We start from the raw sequence: 26544 nt of genomic DNA on the forward strand, positions 1-26544 counted from the left end.
GACGGAGCTGAGCACTGGAAGGTTACGTAACGTGCCAGGATCCCGGAGCCAGAAAGTGATGGGGCTGAGCTCACACTCAGGATGCCAGACTTCAGAAGCTGCTTCCAGTGTGGCCTGGGATAAGATGGGAATGGAAACCACGCAGAGGCCAGCCATCCCCAAACCAGATGTGTTCAGCCATGGGGCAATGAAAGCAGCTCTGGACCTCCATCCCTTCCCCAGGCCTTGTGCCAGGAGGGTGGACTCTGGGCTCATACAGTAGGCTGAGGGGGACATGTGGGGACAGACCGGGGGGTACCCTGGGCGCACACACCCAGGTTTCCCTCTGAGTAACTCCCTGAAGATGGAAGCCAAGACCTAGAGGCAGGCTGGCTGAAATGACCAGCAGGTCCAGTAAGTCCTATCCCCGGAGACTGTGTGCGCTGAAGGCACAGAGCCAGGCTGCAGAGGGACATGGATCACCCTGCACAAGGCTGCATGGACACCCAGCTGTCCTTTCGCAAGAGGACAGGACTCCTGCCCCTCCTGATACACTGAGTCTGAACAGACTGAACACTGAGTGCCCGGGCGGGGGATGACCCGAATCTCATCTCTGATTTGGAGTTTCCACGGGTATAATTTGACTCCCCAGAAGACTTTCCTAAAAAATGGAATTTAAAAATTACAATTTAGATTTTGAATGACAGCAAGGGCCTCTGTGTTCAACTGAGACAGCTCCCTGCCTTCACCCAGTTTTCTTCTGGATGTGTGAAGGTCCGGATTCTGCTGTAGGATCATCTCGGGGGACGAGTGGGGGCAGAGGAGTTCGGTCAAGGCGAGACAGGCCAGGATGGTAAGAGCTGCAGCAGTGCAGTGGGAGGCGAGGTTCACGGTCCTCTCATCTCAGCTCCTGAACACGTTTCCGTATTTCCTATCCCAATTTCTTTTAACATGAAGGCAAATGGTTGATGAGTCATTAAATATGTTTTTTTTGAGGGTCAGGCCACGTGGCACATCTTGTGAAAATCCCATCCCACTGTGCGCTCAGAAGATTCCTACCTCCTGTGTGGGTTCTCCATGGAGAGCGGTCACTGCTCTCGGGACGCCTCCTCTTTCAGTCACAGAACACAGTCCAGTCTTTGGATTTCTCAGGGAACTCGGCTTCTCCTCCAAGCAGGAATCCACCCAGATCAAACCCTGTCCCTCCCTTCCCTGGCCGAGGCCGCCCCTGCCTCGGAGAGCGCAGGCCCTACGCAGGGCGGGTGGACGCTTCAGACACGGATGGGTTTGTGTGGGTCGAGCAGGAGGAGGAAGAGGTGAGGCTGCCCTCAGTACTGTATGTTGAAAGGATAGTCCTTATGATTTTCAGCTCTGAAAAACAGAAAACAAAAACAGAAACAAACAAGGATTATTATTTTTAAGAGAAACATTTTAAAAGACACAGTTACATATTTTTAAACTCCCCACTGTATTCAATCAGTCTTTGGATTCAGCCAGTGGCCCATCCTCAAACAGAAAAGAATCATGAGAAAAAGGTGTAATTAACCTAAAATGTATATAACAAACACACTCGGGAACCAATCATTGAATCTGAATTTTCCGAAAGTAGTAAAGGAGCCATATTTACATGGGGAACCTTGCCAATCGGAGATTTCTGTTCAGGCTGAGGAGGACATTCATATCCTCTTCTGATAATTCAAAATCAAACACCTGGAACCAAAATAAAATGTTCACAGGAAATTCAGTTCAGTGACCATTAGTTGCCACATGTTACCTGCAAAGCACTATGGGGAAACAAAGATGCAAATGAGACACTTCACGTAACACCCAAAACTTCCCCTGAACGTCAGCCTCGGCTCCGGGATGCTCTTGGACCTGGACCATTTGCCCCAGGTTGGCTGAGCCTGGGCTGGTCAGGAGCCCTGGGGAAGACAGGATGCACAGCCTTCGTCCCATAGGAGCAAGGGACAAAGGGACACACTGCAACAGTTAAATGATACAGCAAAGAATTTTTCCCATTGCTCAAAAAAACCCCAACAGACTCCGGGACCATTAACTCTAACACTATCTATAACACAACACCATTTTTATTTCTGTTCCTTTTAAAACAGTGTTCTAAGCTGCCCACCCCCAATCCCTGCTTTTTTTGCCCCTAACACCCATGAGGATTGTGACCCATTCCTAAAATCGGAGGTTTTCACAGGGGTGAGCCAACCTCGCCCCACAGCTGCGGAGCTGGGAAAGAAGAGTGCACAGTGATTCCGTTTGCCCCCAGGAGGGGACATGCCACCGACCCCCAGCCTCGACCCCCAGGAGACCCTCCACCCCGATGTCTAGCAGCATCAGGGACTCTGTCAACAGTTCTGACTGGAGGGAGAGCTGGGCGCTGGGGCGTAGTTTGAAAGTGAACAGTTCTTGGAGGGTCCCTGCACATCAAGGTCGGGCAGCCTGGTGAGCATCACTGAGCAGCGCTGGGGGCGGGCAGTCCCGTGAGCTCTGGCCAGCACCCCGCCCACTCGTCACCTCTCCTTCCCCTGTAACCCTGGCGGCCAGCTCCCAGGCTGCTAGGTGCCTGTCCCCGCTGTTGGGATCCCCTTGATGTGGCTGATGCTTCATCCTCCCCCTCGGCTGGGTCAAAGCCACAGGGGCCAGGCCTGCTTGTCACAGTGGTGAGCCCCCCTAGCTAACACATGACACCAAACCCCCTGACATAAAAGAGGGAGAACACTTTCCTGGATGTTCTCGAGAATCCACTTTGGGGTGATGGACTTGGGAATCACTATCACATTCCTTTGGATCTGAAATCGGATCAAAATCTGCGGGAAAAAATAAAGTCTAATATCAGACAGAGGGAAATCACATCGGGTCAGCTCAGTCATCTCCCTTAGAGTTTGTGTTTTATTGTGCGCAAAGTCCAAAACTCAGGGGCAGCAGGAGCTTCTGTTCGCTCTACAAGCTCTTTTGTTTCAGAGTCCTTTAGAAACCAAACTAGCACTTTCTGAACACTGCCAGCAGTGTGTCTGTGGTGACTGCCGCCAGCCAAGGAGACGCTCAGAGGACCTTCATCAATGAGTCCGGTCCCCCAAACAACTGGACATTAGAGCAAGGAAGAGAGAGAGAAACTACTTTTCTGTTGCATCAGCTGTGGGGCTGAGGGACACAGCCACGGTGCTCCACATGCACAGAATCCCCCGCTGGGCATGGATGGGCTGAGAGACAAGAGCGTGTGGCCGGAAGAAACGGAACATGGCGGCCCCCAATGTGCTGGTGGGAACACCGGAAAGTTCTAGTCAGTCATCAGCCTGCCCAGAGTGAGTGGATCCTTCCTCTTTCCAGTTCATGGCCCCAAGATGAGGCAGAGGAGTGTCCTCCCAGCCCAGCGGGCAGGCCCCACCTACCTGAGCTGCAGACTTGTTGTACTTCTGTGCCATCCTCTGAATCACGGGGTCGTCCATCAGGTCCACCCCCTCTCTGGAGAGAAGAGCACAGGGCAGGCAGCTGTGAGATCAAACGTGCATGCTTCTTTCTTAAAAAAACAAAATTTTCTCCAGAATGGAAAATCTAGATTTATTTTTGTCTGATCATGATACTTGCTCAGTGTAGGAAATGTAAATGATGCAGAAAAGCTTATCACCCAAATCCCCCCATCTAGAGAGGACTCCTGTAACATTTCGGGGGAGACAGCTGGACACACGGCCTTTCCTGTATAGTTGGTGCTTTTTCTGAGAACCAGGTGGCATCCCCAGACCGTGTAAGACTACAGGTCCTCCACGCTTTGACGGGCCCCTCTGACATCTAAAGGCTCTCTGACTTCTTGGCTCTTCTTGTAGGACCAAGAGCAGAGCCTACAGCACCATGATAAATAATGGTTGGTGAGGATGATAATTTCAGAAAAGTTCACCTCCAATACCAAGAAAAAGTTGACACTGTGAACACGTGGAATCTTTAGTGCAGAGAATTTGAAGACGATGATGGCGGCTCTATCCCTTGATATCTGTCCAGCAGGGGGTGGGCTCTAATCACTCTGGAGAGCCACTTTTTTCAGCAAACATTTATTAAGCAGTTACTATGTTCAAGCACTGGCCTGGAAACAGCCCTCACCATCTACTGAAGGCATGAGCACAGCCCATTCCATTTGGGCATGGGCCCAGGATCTCAGCCGGCTGCCCTCCCCTCGCATGGCTCTTACCACTCGCTCTCTCACAGGGTTCCACCACCCCAAGATCAGCCGCAGATACGACCCGGCCTTCTAGGAATTCCCGAGCTGCTACCAAGTTCACACACACACACGCCCCATTTCACGTGGGGAACACACAGGTAATAACAGTCAAATAATCCCAGCCTTTCCTGGACCCCTGATATGTCCCAGGCATTGAGCTGGGGGCTGGGCAGAGAGTCATGCGTTGGGTGCCTTGAAGTAGCTCTGACAAATGAAAGAGACTGAGAAGAAAGTAATGACAAGATAGTGTGACATGGGCTGTGGACAAAACGTGAATAAGGGGAGTTAGCTGGGCTTCCTGGAGGAGGTGATGCCGAATTTTGCCTTTCATTAGAAATTGGAGTTAGCCAGATTAAAAAAAAAAAGACATTAACAGAATTTCTCGGTAAAGAGAACAGTATATGCAAACACTGTATACACAGAGACCAGAAAGAACATGTCCCATTCAAGGAACCCCACGTGGTTTCAAACAGTACAAGAGTGTTTGCAGGAAGAAATGAGGCCAAAGGTAGGCAGAGCCCAGACCAGCAAGAACTCTTAGGCCATGCCAAGAATTGAAGGAGTTTTAAGCAGGAAAGTGACATGAGCATACTGAGACAGCTCCCTTCAGCTACTGTGTGGGCATGGATTGGAACGGGGCAGATCTGGCAGGAGTTAAGAGGCGGCTATAATAACCTGAGAGAATTCCCACTTAACTAAGGCAGCGACGGTGAGGACAGAGACCAGGAGACAGACAGGGCAATCCGTGGACGTTGCTGATGGACTGGACTGTGGGGATCAGAAAGGGGTGACTCCCAGCTTTCTGGCCGAGGTGGCTGAGTGGGTGGTGGCTCATTAGCTGCTGTAGGGACCACAGTATACAGCTCAGGATCTGGGGAAAGTTGACATGTGGAGTTGGAATTCTATAGAGATGGAGATGTCCGTGAACCATCCCGACAGAGGTCTAGAGGAGGACCACATGTAGTCAAGGGCTCAGCAAAGAGGTTGCTCCCAGCTGGTTATGTCCCTAAATGGTCATTGCCCTTCTCGAGCCCTCAAAGCGGCTCTCCTCTGGCTCCCAGTGCCGCCTCCCTCCCTGAGCCCACAGGGTCCAGAGGTTCAGAAAGCGCCACCTGCAGGGAGCCTGTGGTCTCTCCACGCCCCGCCCACGACTTCGTTAGGCTCTCGGCTAAATAACCAAATTAAATTGGAAGTGCATCCATTTCCTGCTAGGGCCTCGACTCACAACCACTGACCAGCCTTACCTGGAACCACCAAGAGGCAGGTAAGCAGTCACAGACACACCTCTGGACTGGCAATAACGGATGAGGTTGTTCTGAGTAAGATGCGGGTGGCACTCGATCTACAAAAAGAATCGCAGCTTACCAGAGGAAATTGAGTCTCACAGCACGCTCGAAAAGAGGGCCTGCATTCACATGTGGGCTCTGTCATGGACGAGCTACGTGAGCATCTCAAGGCTCAAGGGTCTACGCTGTGACGTGAAAAGGCTGGACTAAGTGATCGCTGGGATGCCAGCCCGCTGTAAATGAGCCTGAGGGACACCTACGTCATCTGGATTCTCCCATGGCACCTGCTGAGTGAGGCCCTCCCACCTGCTCCTCTCCTTTACCTCCCCCGCAGCACGGGCACTACCCGACATCTCACGTGTGGCAGTTATCTGCTTTGTCTATCTGGTCCCACTAGGATGTGAGCATCATGAAGCAGGGGTTTTTGTTGAGTGAGTGAATGAAGCTGGGAGTTATATGTGACAAGCACATGCTACAGGCGACTCCAACGGACCATTTAAGAAACTTGAGTGCACGATTCTCTGAATTCTCATGCACAATCCTAGGTCCTAAGTTGACTTAAAATAAATACTCGTTTAGAGTGAAGTAAGAACTACCAACAGTGCCTCTGCGGGTGCCAAGCAGGCTCTCAGGAACACGATGGGCCGTCAGGAGAACCCCAAAAGAGAAGCCCCCAGGCTCTCTGAAAACTCTTGCAAGGGCGCGTTCCTGGGGCCTCACGATCCAAATCAGGAAACAGACCCTCCAGCCCCTCCTCAGCCCACAGACTGGACAACAGCCCTCCACGGTTTAAACTGCTGCTCAACAAAACCTAAGACAGAGAAGGAGCTGTCACGCACAGAAGCAGATTCTGTGCCCGTAAGGTTTTAAAGCAGAGACACTGAGCTATGCTACACCTCGGGACAGTGGCTACTCTTCACGAGCTGTGACTAGAAGCGCTTCAGGGAGGCGGAGAAAGTTCTGTTTCTTGCTCTGGGTGCTGAATGCTTGAGCGTGTTCACCTGTGGAAATCCACTGAGCTATGCCCTCTAAGATCCATGCACTGTCCTGTATCCACATCACACCTCGATTTAAAGAACAGAACCTCATGCTCTATTCTGAACAGCCCCAACCTGGGAACTACCCAAGCGCCCATCAACAACAGAATGGTGAACTCACTCGGTGGCATACCACATGGAAATAAGAATGATGAGTGATCATACACAAATACGGAAGACTCTAACAAACAGAATGTTGAGTGAAAGAAGCCAGATCCAAGAGTATGTACTGTGTAATTTATCTGTATAAAGTTCAAAACCTAATCGATGCTGTTGGAAGTCAGAGCAGAGGCTGCCTGTTGGGGGAAGGGGCACGGTTGGGGGCTTCTAGGTGCCGGTGGGGCCCTGGTCCTTGATCTGGATGCTGGTCACACAGCTAGGTTCAGTCATGAGAATTTATCAAGCCCTATTCTTATGGGTTCATTTTTTTGTATGCACATAACACTTTAATAAGAAGTTCAAATAAAATAAAGTACTGCAAAAAATGCCCTTTCTACATACAAAGCCAGCTGGTCTAGAAAACACAGTAAGTCTTTCCTCATAAGTCATTTCTCTGCAGTAAGGTCTCAGCAGAGTCTGTGCACCTGGTCTGACCTCTCTCAGCTCTCCACCCCTCTCAGGCTGCAATTGCACGGGCTGCAGGGAGGGGAGAGGGGTACCTGGTGCTTGCCCAGGAAGCTGGCGCCACCTTCGAGCACCGTCATCAATGAGGGATGAGGGCCTGCCAGGCCGCTTCACCACTTCTGCACACACCTGGTCATGCCCCCCACAACGGCCAGTGGAAAACCAAGCTCAGCCAAGCCCTTCCTTCCAAGGGCACCACCTGAGACCAGCCTTTAAAGCAAAGGTTCTTGCCTATTCACCCGTCACTTGCCTCACTGCTCTCTAAGTCAGGATTTTTAACAGACGTGGGGGAAAATGCCTCCTTCATGCTCTGTCCCCTGCTTCTGTGTCCAGTGTGGCCACGTGGAGATAACAGCTGAAAAGCCAACTCCATCCCTGAAAGCCTTGTGGCTGCCCACAAGCTCACCTGGTTAGTCACTGGCTTGAACCTCAGGTTGGGTTTATCCAAAATTCTCTGAAGCTGCTCGTGGCTGAAGTTGGACACCCCGATGTCTTTCACCAGCCCCGCAACCACCAGGTCCTCCATGGCCTGGAGAGAACAAGGAGTTATCTGGGCGTACGGGCTCTGTCTGCTCCACTGATGCTACACGGCGCACTACTCTAACACTGGCTCCGCCCACCAGTTTTAACTATTTCACTCAAGACTTCATCAGCATTTCCACACTCAAGGTCTCCCAGGTGCATCACTTCGTAGCTGAGGGACCTCAGCCACATCAGATGACCTCACTAAGCCTCCATGTCCTCGTCTGCAAGAGGGGATGACCTTGTCCAGGTCCCAGGGCTGGTTCCAGGATTCCATCAAAGGATGCACACGGAGCATCAGCTCAGGGCGGGATCTAGCAAACACTCGGCACCTCAGCTCTTGTTGCCGCTGGTACCCTGCGTATCTGCAGATATGGGGTTTGGCGAGGATGTCCACTGTGGCTTTCTCTCCTGGCCTCTCCTGCCACCGGGAGTATAACCTTTTCAAGCACCATGATGCATCACCACTCTCCTAGTCCACCCTCCATTTAACATTTTAAGGGACTCGAGGGCAGAGTGACCCAAAGTTTTGTGCTGATCACGGACCAGCAGGCCGGACTGGCCCTCAGCTTCAGAAAGAGTGTGGCCTGAGGCCACGGTAAGTGTCAGCGACAAGTTCACAGTGGCCCTGGGGCTGGTGACCAAGTCAGTGTGCACCAGCTATTGCCTCAAAGCTCCAACAATCACTGGGGTCCTCATTCATGCTGCACAAAAGCCCAGAGTTTAACCCAAGTCTTTCAGGAGAGGCAACATAGTGTGACAGAAAGGACTGGCTCCTGACACTGGTCCTGACAGCTCAGACATCTCTGGTAATCTCTGCTTCACTGGGAGGAGAGCACCGCCTGGCTTGGCACTCCTCCCTGCCTGTGCTCTCTTCCTTGCCCTGCATGGATGACCTCCGTGCTCCCATGCCTGCAGCCGTCAATCTCACACAAATGGCTCCAGAATCATCTCCCAAAACTCAGCAAGTTCCAATTTGAACCTGCTTCCCCCCCATGCCCTCACACTTGCCCTCCTCTACCCCCGTGTCGATTTGTAAGATTACCCACACTTGGTCGGCTGTGCTAGAAGCTGGGGTCAGCAGCAACCCTCCTGGTCCTCCTTCCACACCCTCAATTCACTGCCACGCATCTGACGCCCATCACCTCCCCTGACCCCCGCGCTCATCACTTTACTTCACGCCTCATGGCTTTTCGCCTGGACTCGGGCAGCAGGCTTGAAACGTGGTAACCCTCCCTCCAGTCTCCCAGCCCCACCCCAAACTTCACCATGCTGCCAAAGTTGTCACTCTGAAATGCTTACAAAAGAGTGAAAAGGAATTATAAAACATTAGTAGTGGTTACTGCCGGATAACGGAAAAATGGATTTTTTAATTTTATTTTTTATACTCTTCTGTATTTTCTGTAATGACCATGTGATATTTTTTAACCAAAAAAATAAACATTTGAGAATAAAAAGGAAATCTGAATTAGTTATTGCTAAAATAAATGTTTCAGAGATGAACCAAACAAAACTAAGGAAACCAGACAGCTGTCTGAGGTCTCTGAGGTCCTCAGCCAGGTATCCGTTCCAGCTTCACACTGTACACCTCCATCTCGAGGAGACAACCCAGCGTCTCTGAAACAAGAATCTCAGGATCTCACAGCTCAGCTTACCTCCCACGTGTCCAGGAAGTCCGTGTTACTGGGTATAATCATGCCACTGTGGTCCACGGGCACGTCTTTTTTCCCAGACTGTGAGAACCAGAAGAAAAGAGCTTACTGGGGGCTTGTGGTCACCCTTGAAGAGAAGACTGGGGTGAGGGAGAATCAAGACATAGGGGGGAGCACTGGAGCATGGATCAGCAAGTCTGGGTTGGAGCCATGGCCCTCACACTAAGCCGCCTGCCTTCCCTTCCCAAGGCCTGGCGTCACCTGTACAAGACCAAGGGTTGGATGGACTGGATGGCCAGCAAAGTTCCTGTTAGCCTTGAAGTTCACGGCCCACCTCCCACAGACGGGACAGGGAGACCCTGAGTCCTTGCCTGTTGTCAGAAAATCATTTAGCAACTTCAGGTAAAGAATGGGAAAAAGGGTCTTCCTCCACATCTTAAGAGCTCCCTCCATCGACCTTCTCCCAAGCCCACTGTTAGGATCTTCTTTTCTTAGAATTCTCATCACAGTGAGAGGGAATGGAGTGAGAATTAACACAAAGTGCGAGGGAGAGTAGGGCAGAGGGAGTGTAGGGCAGAGAGAGACGGCCTGAAAGGGCGAGTGTGAAGTCAGCCTTCAGAGCAGCTGCAGGTACCGATTCACAATCCACCTGCCTAGCCCACACACGGCTCCACGTAGCATGTCACAGGGGGCATGGTGGACAACTCGTGTTTACTTAACGCTTCCTTCTCTTGAGCAGCAGTGGGGAGAAGGTCTAAAACTGCAGCCTGGCCCACACGTTAGAGGAATTTTTCATGATGAACTGAAGCAACCAGCTCACTGCAAAGCCACCTCCCACGCTGACATTTCTCTCTGCCTCCGCACAAGTGCTTTCCTGGCCTCGGCCTCGGATGCTGCTCTCCCCACCAGCACACAGCACACCAGGCCCAGCGGTTCCCACCTGGCGGAAGACGTGCTGTCTACACCGCACTGAGGATAAGGCCCAAGGAGTCTCAGTATTTCTGCATGATGTTTGGATTCCCCTTCTAAGCATTTATGCTTTATTTCGTTAACTCTCAATGTCTCATAAATGGAATTCCACTTGGTAATTTGTTGAGCGATCGGAGGCCTTTTCCTTTTCTACCACCGAGGCATCTACCAGAAGATGAGGGCCCGGCAGAGCGACGGGTGTCTGACCTGAGCATCTGCTTCTGGGCCCCGATAATCTTAAATCTTTCTGTGCCTCAGTTTCATCATCTGTACGATGGAGATATTAACAGGACCCACCTGACAGAGCTGTTGTGAGGATTAAATGAGACCATATGTGTAATGAGCCTAAAACGGGACCTGCTTCTTCATTAAAACAATACTAAAAGCTGATAGTAAGTGCAACCCAGCTGTTATCATTATTTTAAGTATTATTCTCTGAGTGCACTGGATTTCAAGGAAACAGAAATCATTTCTGAGTCATGTTCTCTTGTTCTGCTTTCTGGGCATCTCTGTTCTCTACTGATGTGACGGATGCACAGCTGCCACATCCTCTAGTGAAACTAAACACAAAGCCTTCAAGTAAAGCTGCTCTAGAATGAAGTGGTTTTTGTGTTGGTGCATCATGAGATCCTCCAACAGCGGCACACACGGGAGATAACTGAGCGGCGCTCGCCCACTCTGATGTGGAGGGAATCCTTCCAAGGACTGCTATACACCCCGGTGCCACTGTGTGACCGTGTCCTTGTCCAGGCAGGCTGTCATCTTGGTCTGGGGCAGCAGTGCAGGGACATCCTGGCCAGGCCAACGTGAGACTGAGGCTGGGAGGCTGCTGAGCAGGGTGTAGAGGGAGAGAGGGGGTGTGAGACGCAATCAAGTGAAGAGAATAAAACCAAGTGAAGAAATCATCCACCACCACGCCCACTGGACCCTGCTGCAGGTGGACAAGTGAATGGCTGCCATATCGCAAAGGAGCAGCCACTCCCCAAAGAGAACAGGCCCTGCACGGAGAGACGGGGCCAAGACGCTCACGGGGCCCTGAGAGGTGACACAGCAACCGCTCTGAGCTCAGTATTTCCTGTCTCACACCTGCTCTCACCTAAAGACCTATGGGAAAACCACCACTCTCGTGGCTTGAAGAAATGACTGGCTTGGAAGAAAGAACGACAGTATGTCAGAACTGTGGGGGCCTCGGAGGTCCCCAAGTCCAGGCCTCTCCTGAGCTGAGGCCCCGAGATAACTGGATATGTGTGCGTGGCTGATGCAGCCCAGGAACCCAAATGCCCCAGCTGCTGGCCCAAGTTCTTTCCACCACCCGATGGGGCACAACCAGGAAGAAAGGTGCTGCCAGCAGGGTATCTCACCACCTCCTGAACGGTACCTTGAAACCCATGGGCCAGTGTATGAGGTAGAGGTCCAAGTAGCTCAGCTTCAAGGCATTGAGACTCTGGGTACATGCTAATTTCACCCGGGACTTCTTATGGAAGGTGCACCAGAGCTACAGAGGAGAGGAAAGAAGCACTGACACACGCAACAGAGCCTGTGTTAACCCAACGTCTGCCCCGGGCCCCACAAACCCAGGATCTGGAGGATGAACAACATCCAAGACCAGGTGCTATAAATATAGTAGGGCACTGGTGTTATCTGCAGACGGTTCCAGGACCCCCTCAGGGAGGGATCTCCAAAGCTGGGCTCCTTCTGCCTGATTTCTACTAAAGGGGAGTTGGGGACCCCATGAAATATTTGATGGGAAGGCTGTCTGGTTGTTTGGATCTATTGGGACCCCCCCCAAAAAAAAGTGCCTGCAGGCAGAAAGGATATGAGGAAAAATCAGAAGAATTTCTATGTTGTGTTTCTCACTTAAATGGCCAGCATGTTAAAGGTCCTCTGTTCCTAAGACCTCACGATCATGCACATTAAGGAAGTGGGGAAGTTAATATATACACCTTATCCTTGTTAGATATCCACCCCCTTTAAGGAGAAAATCAGCCACTTGCTTTCCCCTCATTATTTAGCACTAACTGTGACAGAAACTAATCTGAAGGTCCAATACAGCAAGAGAAAAAACAAAAATAAATAAAAGAAAGAGGATTAGAGGATATAAAAACAAACTACAAACCCAGCATATTAACAAAACAGAAAAAAACTATAAGTAAATACATCATAGTGTAAACAATAGTACTCTCCAGATGGTGAGGATATAAGTGATTTATTTCTTTCAATTATATTTCCATGACTTTTCCAAACTTCAAGCATAATGAGCACACTTGCATTGCTGGCTGTGACTCACTCAGGAATAACTAGTCCCCAGACTACTGGCCAGCCTTAGAAATCCCCGGTCACCCATCGCCCTACCGTCAGTGTCACGAGGGATTTCTGCTCCTCGGCCACCTTCACACCCAGGCCTCTCCTATACCAGCCCTCTGCTCTAACTATAGACAGCATTGAGGAGTTACAGAAATTACCTTAAATTAAAACAGAAAAGCAAATCTACTACAGAAACAACACTGAATCTTGCAATTATGGAAATTTAAATCACTTGGGAGATGATCAGATCCAGAACATCCTTTTACATGAGGAAGCTGGGACCCTGAGCCATCCAGTGACTGACCCTGTCTGTCACAGCTAGAACGTGAACCCGTGACTCCTGGCCTAACGGTCTTGATATTCTGCTTCCAAGTCGAATGCAAAGGAATTCTTTAATTCTCCACCATCTCGGTCTACCCCGGCATTCCTACAGGGCCCGCTCCTAACTGGCCTTCATAACCATTCCTCTTCTCCATCGTCTCCCTCTGTCCTAGTTCAGGCTGCCATCACCTCCCACCTACGCTGCCATTGATGTCTCCTGTCTCCTGGTCAAACGCTTCTTTCAGCTGCTACAATCTCCTGCCTACACACAAGTCTCGCTGATATAGAATATGAGCCCCCTACTTAACAACCTCCAACGCTGCTCCTCTGCCTATGGGAAAAAGAGTAAGCTCTCTAAATGACATCCAGGACTTCCAAGATCTGGCCCGTCCACTCCTTCAGCCTCACTTCTCTTTGTTCTCTGCTGCCTAACATTTTTCCATCCAGGAACGGCAAGCTTCTTATAGGCCCCTGTACCCCCCGCACACTGCCTGTGCCTCGTGCCTTTGCTCAGGTTGTCCCCTCCGCTTGTCACACTACCCTGATACCTTCACCTGCTCCACTCTTGGCGTGCACACAAAGCTGGAGAAGTCCTTGTCAGGTCTGGTTCAGGTAAAAATAGAGTCATCAGCACCTCTGAGGGGCCTGGGCATCCTCCACACGCTACTTCAGCCACTGTTACCCAAACCCCAGACCAGACCAGAGTGGTCTACACCCTGCTCTCCCTGCCCGGGAAGTCCTACCTTACTGGCAACGAACAGGTCCTCCCTCTTCACCACGCCCTCCTTGATCTTCCACAAGATCCCTGCTCCAACTGCACTCTCGCTGCGGTACAAGTAGGCACAGTCGAAGTGCCGATACCCCGCGTCTATTGCCACCTTCACAGCCTCCATCACTTCCCATGGAGCCGCCTGCGAAATGAACAAGACAGAAGCAATCCACCCACATTCAGGAGAACTCAACCCCAAATCCCCCTTTTCACTAAAACATAGAGTCAACAATACATAAAAAAGGAAGTCACTGAATTGGTACTGGTGTCAATCAGTCTGAAAACTAGGGGATGTCAGAGTCAGAAAGGATTTATAGGTAATCTACTTTCCAACTCCTTGACTTATTTGGGGAAAACTCTATGGGTATTTTTGGTCCCTGCAAGTAACCGAGCTAGACGCTGTGCTTCCTGAATGAATAAAGGAATCAATAATTGTAGGATGAATAATAATAATAACCGAGATACAAGGAGGTTAAGACTCACCCTCTATCCACAAAGACCACAAGTCCCAGTGTAAAGGTAAACTGGTGTGTACTCACACAAAGATAATCCATCACACGGAGCATCTGCCCAAGCCCCAGGCACAGCACGGGTTCTGTGGGGCATGTGGAAGTTCAGAAAAGAAGGCACTCCCTGTAAACGGGGCTGCTCAACGACGAGGACTGGAAACAGAGGGAGAAGCACGGCAAAGGCTCCCGGCACCAGGAGACGGAACGTTCCCAGAGAGCTTCACAGAGCACAAAGCACCCCTCACTTGAACTTCACACGTACCCCACGAGATGGACCAGTATAATGGTCTTCATTGAACAAGGAACAGATTCAGAGTGGCTGAAAGCTAATGAACCAAGTATCCATCTGAGTGAGAAAAAGAACACCAAGAAATTAGGAGGAAAGAGAAAATAAAAATAAGAAGGAATATCAGATAAAGATACGATAGAGAAAATCAACAAAGCTAGAGGTTGGTTCTTTGAAAAAGCTTAAGAAAGCAGATAAACTTCAGACAAGACTGAGAAGACCATTTTTTCCAAAATGACATGAATGAAAAATAGCCCATACAGATAAAATAGATTTAAAATATAAGAAAATATTATCAATAACTATAAGCCAACAACTCAGAAAAATGAAACAAAATGAAAAAATTCCTGGAAAAACTTAAGAAGAAATAATAAAGCATTATAAACCGATGTTACCACAATTTAAAAAAAGAAGAAATAAAAGCTCAATTGTCCTACAATTATTTCAAAAACGAAGCAATTAGTTAAACACACACACACACAGAGCTCTATAAAGTTTTCAAGAAAGAAATCATCCCAATTTAACACAAAATCTTTCAGACAAAAGAAAAAGAGGGAAGATTTCCAACTCATTCTACCAAAGCAGCATAATCCTGAAATCAAAAGTAGACAAAAATATTAAAAGGAAAGTTACACATTCATCTCACTTATGAATATAGTTGCAAAAATCCTAAGTAAAATAATATCAAATTGGATGCAACGATATATATGGAAAAATAATATACGCACCCACATTGAGTTAACTTAGATATCCAAGAATGGCCTGATATTAGAAAATCCACAATAATTTACCACATTAGTAGATTAAAAGAGGAAAAAAAACAACAACAAAAAATCATCTCAGTCGATGTTGGATAAGATTTAACACCCATTCTTGATTTAAACTCTCAATAAATTAGGCTAAAAGGACACTCTTTAACCTGATAAAGAATGTCCATATTTAAAACAACAGCAAGAACAAAATCAAGAACAAAAACAAACAAGCCAAAATACCTAGGGCAAACATCATCCTAATCCTGGAAATATCAGAAGCGTTCCTTTTAAAATCAGGAACAAGGCGAGAATGGCCACTACGGTAGAGGTCCTAGCCAGAACAAGCAGTTCAGAAAAGGCAATTTGGGACTTAAGGATTAGAAAAAAGGAAATGAAACTATCATTATTCGCAGATATGATCATTTATGTAGAAAATCCAAAAGAATCTATATAGGCAAATTAATAGAAATAATAGTATAGCTTAGCAAAGTGGCTGGAAACGTAATGAATATACTAAAGATGATTGTTTTTCTATGCACCAACAGCAAACAAGTTGAAAACAATTTCAGAGAAGTGTCATTTCCAATAGTATCACAGACTATCAAGTATCCAGGAATAAGTCCAGCAAATGAAGTGTATGTTCTCTACAGGAAAAACCATCCAACCACAAGAAGAGATACTTAGAGATGAAATATTCAGAGGAAAATCTAGATATTAGGATATTTGGAGTATAATTTACTAACAGAGAAAGATACCATGCTTGTAGAAAGCTGGATTTAACATCATAAAGATGTCAATTCTCCCCAAATTGATCCATAGATTTAACGTGATTCCACAGGCCCAGTCAGAGCTATATTTCCACCTCTCGAATCTGGGCTGTCCTTGTGTTTTATTTTGGCCAATAAAATGCCACAGAGAGGCCAGTTCCAGACTCAGGCCTCAGGACACCTCACAGGGCCCACATGGTCCTCCCTGCTCTCTTGTGCCTCACCTGTTACCATGAGAATACCCCCAGACTAGCCTGCTTGAGGAGGAGAGGTAAATGAAGCCAAGCGGAGTAGCCACAATGGTCCCAACTGAGACCGGACAAACCCCAGAAGTGTGAGGGAGTCAGGCCAAGATCCACAGAGCTGCCCAGATGACCACCTACGTGCAGGAGTAATAGACCACATGCTGTTGTAAGCCACCGAGTTTTGTGGTTGGTTGTCGATGTAGCATCTCTGGTGCAAGAGACAGCTGACGGTAATTTGGGTTGTTACACCATCCAAAGTAACTAAAACAAGCCTTTGCATGGATCAGGGAAGGGAGACTGTGATCAATGCAATTCTATGCAACTCAAGTCAATAACAACAACAAAGGAAAGTTTTGGCCTGTTAAGCACAGTTCTTACAGCTTTTCCTTACCCTGTGTGCAAGAACACGGGTGTGGACTCCTACATGGAGCTATGTGCAGAAGACACAGCACAAAAAAGAATTAAAGTCAGGCAAGAGGTCAAAACAGTTAAACCCATCGAGTGTTTACTGAACAGCTGCCAACTGCATGTCCTTGGCTAGATGCTGAGAACCACAATGAATAAAACTACATCCTTGGCCTCTAACAGTTGATAAGTGGATAGAAGAAATAACTGAAATAATAATTTGATGAGCAGGGGTTGATCATTCTAATTCCTACTCATCCAGTAACTTCCTATGTACCTTCTTAAATGAACATCTTTTTATCAAAGACTAAGTATTAAAAAAGAAGCACATTTGGGCCGGCCCCGTGGCTTAGCGGTTAAGTGTGCAAGCTCTGCTACTGGCGTCCCGGCTTCGGATCACAGGCGCACACTGACGCACCGCTTCTCCAGCCACGCTGAGGCCGCGTCCCACATACAGGAACTAGAAGGATGTGCAACTATGACATACAACTATCTACTGGGGCTTTGGGGAAAAGAAAAAAGAAGGAGGATTGGCAATAGATGTTAGCTTAGAGCCGGTCTTCTTCAGCAAAAAGAGGAGAATTAGCACGGATGTTAGCTCAGGGCTGATCTTCCTCAAAAAAAAAAAAAAAGCACATTTGAAAGGCTTTTTAGTTAGTGCTGTGTCTTAATCGCTGACAGGAATTACAAAGTCCAAAGTAGAGAAAGCGCCAAAGTGCTTCTGCTGTCAGGTTTTTACAGAGGGAAGGAGATGGAGTTCCAAAGTTTCTTTTTAAAACCCAGTTAGCAATGTCAGCAGTTCCTTATCCTTTTGATCCAGATAACATTTCCGAATCTTCTAGGTTGGCTGCTGTTCTGATCTAGTTAGGTGACTGTCACTCTCTCTGCCCCAACCCAAGCCTGACAATCTTTTCTTCTGTGCTTCCCCAAACATTATTTCTGAATAATTATGATATGGCCTCAATATGAAATACCAGAGGCACAACCTACACTATCAGAAAACCTGATATCTAACAAGTCCATCTATCAAACACAGGCGGAGGCCGCCCCAAGGGAGGTATGGGTGACCAGCTGACCCGGGTCACCGTTGCAGCAGGTGTCCCCGCGGGTGTCCTGGTGGGTGGCCCCGCAGGTGGCCCCTCCACTCAGGGCGCACCTCGGAAAGGAAAGGCGCCCCTCCTCCACTGGGAGGCTCCCTCACCTTGCAGGCGCCCAGGCCCAGAATAGGTATCTTATTTATCCTCTCCATGCTTCAGGACATGTCCGCGGCTGCCCCGAGAATCCCGAAGGACGCCACCTCGGCGGACACCCCGATTGTTAGGCGGCTCGGCGGCTGAAGGTCGGATGTTGGGAAGTGGATGTGCGCACGCGCCAGCCGTTGAGCCACACGCAGGACCGCTGCCGGCACCCAGTCTCCTAGCAACACGCCGGCAGAGCACAGCAGGGGCGTGATGGGGAGAGATGCTGGGCTGATGGGCTGGGGTCCCGAGGTTCCCAGGGTCAGCAGGGCCGGGACATCCCCAGGGCGGCCCGGGGAGGGCAAGGTCTGGGGCCCTGTGTCCACCGCTCGGACGAGGGTAAGCCCCGGACCCGCACCCCATGGGGATGGGGCTCCATGATAGGGAGGGAAGGCCTGATTCTTCCTTTAGAAATTGACGGGCTTGGGGCGGGGACCCTGAGGGTCTAACAGGCTCGTAGAAGAGTTTAGTGACCTTGGTTCTCCATCGATGGCCCGCTGCGCTGAGTTCAGTAAATGCTTTCTACCCCCTGCCGTCCGTGGGAACAGAGGGCAGCCTGGGGTCCTGGGGCGGAGGACCGGGGTTAGTACAGAACATGGCAGAGCACTGGACTGCTCCTCCCAGGACCAGGGACCAGACCATCATTGCTGGAGCCTGGGGTCCTCAGATGGAAGTGGACGGAGTCATTGCCCTGGCTGGGGTGAGGAGGCCTCGTGAGTGAACTGGACACCCTAGGATGATGGACGGAAACTGGGAGACATGGAGGATCCGAGGTCCCTCTCATCCCCCCTGGAGCCTGCAAGTCCTGCTCCTTTGCCCCCTGGGGCCTGAAAGCCCCACTGACTTGATGACCCCAAACAGATGTGTTTTAATTTCAGGTTTCCTGCCTGGGCCTGCAGTGCTGGAGCTGACCACCAGGGGGCGGCTGTGCCCACTGTGCTCAACGGAGCAGCTGGAGCCAGGAAGGGGCAGCCAGAGGTCCTTCTGCGGGTCGGTCCCCGTCTCCGACCCAACATGCACCTTTTATCCTTAGCACGCATGTCCACAATGTGAGCTGCTCAGATGCAGGAGGGGGCTCTGAGATCCTCTCATTATTCATTCAGCAACTGTGCCCCCAGCACTCACCCTGAACAGGGGCAGCTTTAGGCCAAAGGGCCAACATGGTCCCTGCCCTCCAGGAGCTCACAGCCTGGAGGGGGAAATGGACAAAACCATGAAAGCAAATTCATGTGGAAGAGAAGAGCAGATGCTACAGGGAAATGAAGCAGCATGCTAGAGGGAGGACTGGGAGGGTGAGGAGGCCAGGGATGGGTGCATGTGAGCATATGAGGAGGGATCCCTACTGGGCCTCTAGGGTGGGGTCCCCAGAGGCTGGTGTAGGGCCAGGAGCAAAGACTGGCCTCAGACCACCCATCAGGTGGCCTGCAGCCTGGGAAGACTTACTCTTGTGGGGTCCTGAGCTAAATAAATCATTTTAAATTGTGCAATTTAGAGGCATTAGGTACTTCCCCATGCTGTGCACCCGGGACTACTATCTAATTGCAGATTATTTTCATCTCCCCACAAGGAAAGCCCGTACCTAAAGCTGTCACTCCCCATTGGTCCCTTCCCCAAAACCCCAGCAGCGGCTAATCTGTTTTGTCTATTTCTTTACCTAGTCTGGATTATTCATATAAATAGAATCACAGATGTCACGTTTTATGTGTGCCTGCATATTTTAAGAGAGAACTAATTAATTTTTGCTTTTTATTAAAATAGCACTTTTTTATTTAAAAGGGAAATCCCAGATGAATCAAAGGTTACATGTGAAAACTGAAGCCCTTATAGGACGTAGATAAGTTCAAAATCTTGGGGTAGAAACCACTCTTCTAAGTGTCACATGAGAGCCAGGAGCCATAAAGAAACAGCTGGCCCTTCTGTGGCCAACCCAAAACAGGGGAAACATCACCAGTGGACGGACAAACCAAACCGGGAGGGCATTCCTCAGAACCCACAGCCAGAGAAAGTTTTAACATTCCCGTGGTACCAACAACTCTCAAAAATCAATATTTTAAAAAGGGTCAAAGAACAAATACCGGCAGTTCAAACAAGAGGCAATGCGTGTGGCCAAATGTCAGAGATGCTTGCCTCCCTGCCGAGGACACATACAAATGTGAACACTAGGGAGATGGCGTTTGTCACCATCACTGGCAGGTGTTTGTGTCTGGTGAGACAGCCCTGGTGACAGTGTGAGGAGGCAGAGGCCCCTCCAGACCTGCTGGAGGGAAGTGTGACACTGGAGGGAAGGACACAGGACACTCCCTTCTGGGGGAACAGCTCACAGGACCCATCAGGTCCCACAGATCCATACCTTTACCCAGCAGTGCTGATCCTAGGAATTTATCCAAAAGAAATTCTTCTACAATTTTTCAAAGATATAAGACTACTCATTACAGTCTACACAGACTATTCACCGCAGGACTATCGTCCCGGTCCTGGCTCTGTCCATGCACCTCCCCTCCTGCTCCATAACCCAGCTTCTGAGCTGAGCAGCCCAGCCCTGCCACCCAGGACAGAGGATGGTGCAGCCTGGCTGCTCCTGTCTGCTCCCTCTCCCTCCAGGAACGGAGCCCCTTCCCCTCAGTCAGGAAAGCACATTTAGGGCAGCTCAGCGAGTCACAGGGATGACCTTGAACATGCTCCATCCAGGTGAAACTCTCAGTTGCAACAGCAGGACCCACCTGAGCTTGTGTGAGCAGAGGAGGTCTTTACAAAACACAGAGGTGGCTCAGCGAAGCTACTGGAAGGTCAGAGCATGAGGCTGGGGCTTTGGAGATGGAAAAAGTGCTGGAACCAGGAGGGACTCCTGCCCCACCCCTGCGCCAGCCCCCAGCCCACATATCCAGCACATTCAGCTTCTATGTGGGAGGGGGCTTTGCTTAGTTGGGAGGAGGGAGAGAGCCCACATTTCCCCCTCAAAGTAGGGTCAGGTGGGTTCCACTTGGTCTGAGGCTATTGGGTGAAGCCATGGTCAGTGGTATGTCTGCCCAGACATGGAGCCTGCCAAGCAGAGAATATCTGTCCTCAAGGGGGGAACTCACCAGGTTCTCCCTGGAGGAAGAAGAAAGAAGCCGCTGATTGTAATAGGAGCAGGTGAGAGCAGAGGGCGGTGAGCAACAGCTACCAGGTGTGAGGGCAGTGCCACCTACTGGTTAGGGGCACAGACAGACCCAGTGACCTCAGAGAGGTGTTACCATTGGAGCCTCAGTTTCCTCCCTGTGAATGTGTGTCTATCCTTGCGCCACTACCTCACTGCCTTGTTTACTGCAGCTTAATAAAAAGTCTGGTGTTGTATGTCCTCCAACTTTGTTCTTTGGGATTGTTCTGACTATTCTTAGCCCTTTGTATCTCTCCATAAATTTTGAAATTAGCTCATCAGTTTCCACAAAGAGATATCTGCTGAGGCATTTTATAGGGATTGTATCAAAACAATAAATCAAACTGGGGAGAAGTGGCATTTTAAGATTATACCAGGGGAAAACACATCCTAACTTAAAAAGGAAGAAATATAAGCTGGGAACAAATATTTGCAACTTATATCTCAGGCAAAGGGCCTAACAACCCCTATAGATAAAGAGATCCTAGAAACTGATAGGAAAAAGAGAAGCCACACAATATAAAAATGGGCAAAAGACATTATCATACACTTCACAAAAGTAGCTTTAAACACATGAAATATGCTCAGTCTCAGTCATGATATGACAAAATTACTAAATCCAAAAGACTGAAAGTATACTGTGAAGCTGTGTAGAAAAGGAACTTTATTCTTTGTTGGTGGGAATGCAAGTTGCCTTCCAATGGAGGCACTTTGACCATATCTATCAAAATTACAAATGTATTTACCCTTTGATTCAACAATCCCCGTTCAGGGAATTTATACCATGGAAACACCTCTACCCTAGACATATGTACATAGTTATTCAGTGCAGCTTTTGTCATAGGAGCAAAAGATAGGATACAACCCAATTTCCTTCCTTAGCGATCTGGTTAAATGAATGATGACCATCCACGAGATGAAATACAGTGTAGGTGAGAAAAGACAGCAAAAGTACGAAGGAAGGGAGCTCTTTATCTACTGATTTGCAAAGCTGCCTCCCTGGTCCTGCTTGCTCCCAGCGCTGACCCTCGCTGTTCTGTTCCTCCCACTTGAAGATGGCTTTTTAGAGCACCTGGAGACATGGCTTGACTAGTGTGCCACCAATGCCAGGGTCACTGTGGCCACTGGGAGTTAAAGCCCAGGGATCCGGTTCCAGCATGGACACTGACCAAAGGGGGGACTCTAACCAGTCTCCTGGAAGACATTGCCTGGTTCCCCTGGTGAACTCAAATGCCAGTTCTCTGGGGTTACCAGTGGGAAGACGTCACAGGGAGTTCTTTTTCTATCTTGTAGGTTCAAGATAAACTTCATGGAGGAACCTAGGAGTGGGTTTCCTCACATGCCCATTTTAAAGATGACAAAACTGAGGACCTGTGAAGGGAATGGTCACATGGGGATCACGTGTAGCATGCACATTCAGACCAAGGAGCCCACATCCCCTCCAGCCCCACCCAAGTTGGTCTTGAGCTGCTGGACAAAGACATGTGTATGACCTGCTGATCCTGGCAGCTGCTCCCAACTGCGCTTGGACCCCTCATCTGTGATCCACATTCCCTCATTTAAGCCCTGCTCCAGTCAGCTCCATGCAAGCACGGCTGTGCCTTTTCTCTGCTGTATTCCCAAGCCTCCAAAATGGTGGCTCGCACAGAGCAGGCACTTACAGTGTATCGCATCAGTGTAATCCTCCCAACCGTTCTTTGAGGTAGCTGCTGTTCTTTTACAGATGTAAAACCCGAGACCCAAGGGGCGATTCATGTATTCAGCACCTGTGTCCCGCTCCCTGTAGTGTGCAGGCACCCGGTGTATAAATGAGAACCCCAGACACCTTCCCAACCCTCAGAGCCCACAGCCTAACAGGTGGGACAACATCTAACCCACAGCCAGTGAGTGGCGGCTACAAAGCTACAGCCAGCCACCTCTAGCTCAAGACCTTACACAGCCATGGAGCTAGAGGCAGCCCTGATACACGAGTGGAGCTAGATCTAGGACCAGCCACGGAATCAGACACCTCCAGCTTGAAGACTTGGACCAGCTCAAGAGTGACAGCCAGATCGGGTTCTAGATCCAGACCTAAAGCAATATCCATCATCAGTTCTCTCACCAAGTCTGGAACCGCAACCAGAATCAGAGTCAGCCACAGGACTACGGCCAGTTCTAGATCTAGCGTTGGCAGAACTGCTGGAGATGGAGCCCACGCCAGCACTGGCACCAGACCCCATGCCAGTTCCACACCCAAAGCCAGCTGCACCTCTAGCATCAGCCGCAGCGCTGGCTCCAGCGCTGGAGCTGGCGTTCCCTCCCTTGTGATGACAACTTTTGTTTCAGATTTTCCTTTTCTATTTCATATACTTTACGGTTTATAAGAGCTTATGTTTTAAAATTTACACACAGTGAAAATTTATCTTTTATTCATTTTAAATTTTTCAATTCAGTGGCATTAAGTAAATTCAATATGCTGTGCAACCATCACCACTGTCTATTTCTAGAATGTTTTTCTCACACCAAACAGAAATCCTGTACACATTAAAGTAGATGCCTGGATTCTGCCAGGCACTCTAGACCTGCTTCTGGCTCTGGGGCATTCCAGAAGCTCTGTTCAGGAGCCAGGGGTACTTGGCTCTTTCTGTGGGTGCAGAGTGGGAAACACTGGCACCAGGAAGGGTCCCAATCCACATACCCCTCACCCCCTGACCACCACTAATCTTCTTTCTGTTGCTATGCATATCCTTCTCCCTGGCCTGCAGCCCTCTCCTGAGCACAGGTGAGCCTTCCTCTGCCTCTCTCCCACCAGAGCTGCAGACTCCTAACAAAGCCAACCTGTGCTATGCCGTGAACCCCACCGCCCACTGTGACTATGTCCAGAAGAAGCGGACTTGCACCAAAAGGGCAAAGGTCAGGCATGGAGCCAGCTCAACCTTCCCTCACATGAAGCAGATGGGACTCGAGATAGACAAGGACACTTACTACTTGGTCCCTACCGCTGGCCAGCACAAGGCTGCAACCCCCAGTGTCTGGCTAGTCAGGTAGCTAAGCACTTACAGACTTCAGTGTCCCAGGCCACCTCCAGAGTCCAGATTCACCCGGCAACTCTCCTGCTGCCAGCCACGATGCCTGCCCTTCCACAGGCGGGCCTGGCTTCCCTTTGTCCACTCACGGCCTTAGGTGTCTTCTGCTCTTTGGGAACCAGAAGACTAGCTGACACTTGTCAAGGAGCACTGGCATAGCATCCTGCCCACCTCAGGGCAATGCTCTCTGCACACGTCTCTCACACCTTCCAGAGTGCTGGTCACAGCGACCAGTGCCCACGGGCACGTCTCGCCACCCAGCCACAAGTGCACCAATATGGAGCCCAGGACTGGCGGCAGCTCCCACTCCTGGTCCTCACACTCAGGTGTGTCCACCACCTCAGCAGCAGGCATGTCGCTGATGTGTTCAGCGTGCACTCAGTCGGCTCTGCCAGCTCTGGAGTGTGGGAGGTCACCACGAGCTTTGTCCTGGAGGCCTCTGACAGCCAAGAAAGGCAGCTCAGTGCCCGCCCCTTCTCCCTGGCAGCACTTCCGCAGCCTTTCCCTTCCCAATCTGTACCCACAAAATGAGCCAAGCCCCAGTTTCTAGAAGCCCCCAAATCTGCTCCCTGGCACGGGGTGCCCTGCAGAGTCCAGGGCCTCTGCTGACCCTGCCATACCCCACTGTTCTGAGCGGCCACCTCCTCGCGGTTCCCCCAGATCGACAGCATCAGTTTGGCCTCCAGCAGCACCTCCTCCTCTTCAGCGTCCACCACGCCTGTGACTGCCACACAGTCACAAGCACCGTCTCTGGGCTCTGCAACCACAGCTTTTCGCTGTTCTGCATCCAGCAGGTGGGCCACGCTGCTTCATCCTCAGCCTGGAGGAGGCCAACAGCAACATGAACAAGAGTGCCCTGGTGATGTGGACAGGTGGCTTGTCCCCTTGGTCCCCTTGTCTCCCGCCCACCCCCAATTTGCAGTGGCCCCTGACTCCCTGCCTGGCATTGCACCCTCTGTGATCTGGTCCAGAGGCCCTCACCCCTCACCCCCACTCCAGCCTCCCTACAGCCTTCCTCCCCCAGGCACCCCACCAAGCCCTTGCTCCCTCACAGCCCCCAGCCTGCAGCGCCCCTCCCCATAGCCCCCCATCCTCGATGGACTCACCTCCACGTCTGGGCTCAGGGGCCACCTCCTCGGGCTCCTGTGCACAGCACAGCCTTTGGGGTCAGACTCACCTGGGGCCACATCACAGCTCTGTGACAAGTAAGCTTATGTCGTGACTTCTCAGAACCTCAGTTGGGCCAGGCTTGGTCACTCAGCTGAGTGACCTTAAGCACTGGTGCCACTGCTCATCTATACAAGGAAGTGAACTCACTGAGTGCCCAGGAGGGGCTCCCTAATAACAGTAACTACCCCCAACCCTTCCTCTGTCATCATTGCGGGGCCACCTCCTCCTGGGGCTCCCTCCAGGCCCCCTTATACCAGCCAGGGAGGCCAGGGACAGGCTGGACCCTGTGTCCCAGGGTCCTGCCAGAGAAGACAGGAAGATGGGGTATAGAGGAGGCAGAAGGGGCGGCCTGACCTGTTCCCTGCCTGGGCACAGAATCCACTGCCCTCTCCAGGACCCCTGACCCAGCCATCCATCGAGCTGGCCCTTGGGGTGGAGTCTGAGGACCAGGACAGTGGGGTGGGGGTGTTCCGTGACTCTCATGTCCCCAGTCTCTGGCCCTCCTGGCTGGAGGTCCCAGGGCAGCAGCTGGTGGGAACACATGGTACTGGCCAGCTGTGAGCCATTGGTGTGTTGCACACGCTGTCTGTGTCTACGGACCTGAGGCCCGCTGCCCCGAGTGGGGTCCACAGGTGGGAGGGAGGCCCGTGTGTCCCTGGGCACTCAGTGCCCCACCACACCCACCCACGGGGGGGAGCCCGGTCACGTTCACACAGTTCTGTGTCCACCCCCTCATGGGACAAGTGGGAAACTGAGGCTAGGAGAGGCAGGAACTGGCCCGGGTCCCAGGAAGTGGGCGGAGTCCAGAGGAGAACGCAGGGTTCCGTACTCCTAGGCCAGAGCTCAACCCTCCCGTGGGGTTTGCTTTGGGAATGAGAGCCCCTAAGATCAAGGGGACCCCTGCCCACTCCTCCCATGTGCAGCTGTTTCCTCTGGGCATCCCCACGCAAGCACAAGTGTGGGTGGATACACACCTCTCCTGCCTATCCTTCTATATGCTTGGTGTGCAGAGAACATTTTTAGAGTATATGAGAAACTTAGCAGTGTTACCTGTGGAATGGAGCAACGAGGAAGAAATAATTGAAAACATTTTGGATGTTGTGAGATTATTTTTACAATATACATAATTTTTTTTAATTTTGAAAAAAATAGTTCATAAGGTGAAGCAGTGTGAGAAAAGGTATTTTTATATTTCTTTGAGCAGATCAAAAACGTAGGGCTAACGTACTTCTTATAGACATCATTTTGGAAATAATTACTTTATTGTTGATTATAGACAGATACAGAGA

General features: G+C 50.3%; 1 protein-coding gene across 1 annotated transcript in view; it reads right to left on the minus strand.

The window, feature by feature from the left end:
• Positions 1-636: 636 nt before the first annotated feature.
• Positions 637-26544, minus strand: part of AKR1E2 (aldo-keto reductase family 1 member E2) — a 28295-nt gene continuing 2387 nt past the window's right edge. Inside the window, exons 2-12 of the mRNA XM_014783697.2 lie at positions 25192-25380; positions 24706-24905; positions 13657-13824; positions 11667-11783; positions 9323-9400; positions 7552-7674; positions 5443-5540; positions 3378-3450; positions 2706-2795; positions 1607-1689; positions 637-1350 (exon numbers count right to left, since the gene is read on the minus strand). Coding sequence (XP_014639183.2) covers positions 1308-1350; positions 1607-1689; positions 2706-2795; positions 3378-3450; positions 5443-5540; positions 7552-7674; positions 9323-9400; positions 11667-11783; positions 13657-13824; positions 24706-24756 — 924 coding nt within the window. The 5' untranslated portion in view covers positions 24757-24905; positions 25192-25380 and the 3' untranslated portion in view covers positions 637-1307. The remainder of the gene's footprint in view (positions 1351-1606; positions 1690-2705; positions 2796-3377; positions 3451-5442; positions 5541-7551; positions 7675-9322; positions 9401-11666; positions 11784-13656; positions 13825-24705; positions 24906-25191; positions 25381-26544) is intronic.

The sequence above is a fragment of the Ceratotherium simum genome, chromosome 32, assembly GCF_057802395.1.
Source record: "Ceratotherium simum simum isolate JZ-2026a chromosome 32, ASM5780239v1, whole genome shotgun sequence".
Classification (NCBI taxonomy): Eukaryota; Metazoa; Chordata; class Mammalia; order Perissodactyla; family Rhinocerotidae; genus Ceratotherium; species Ceratotherium simum.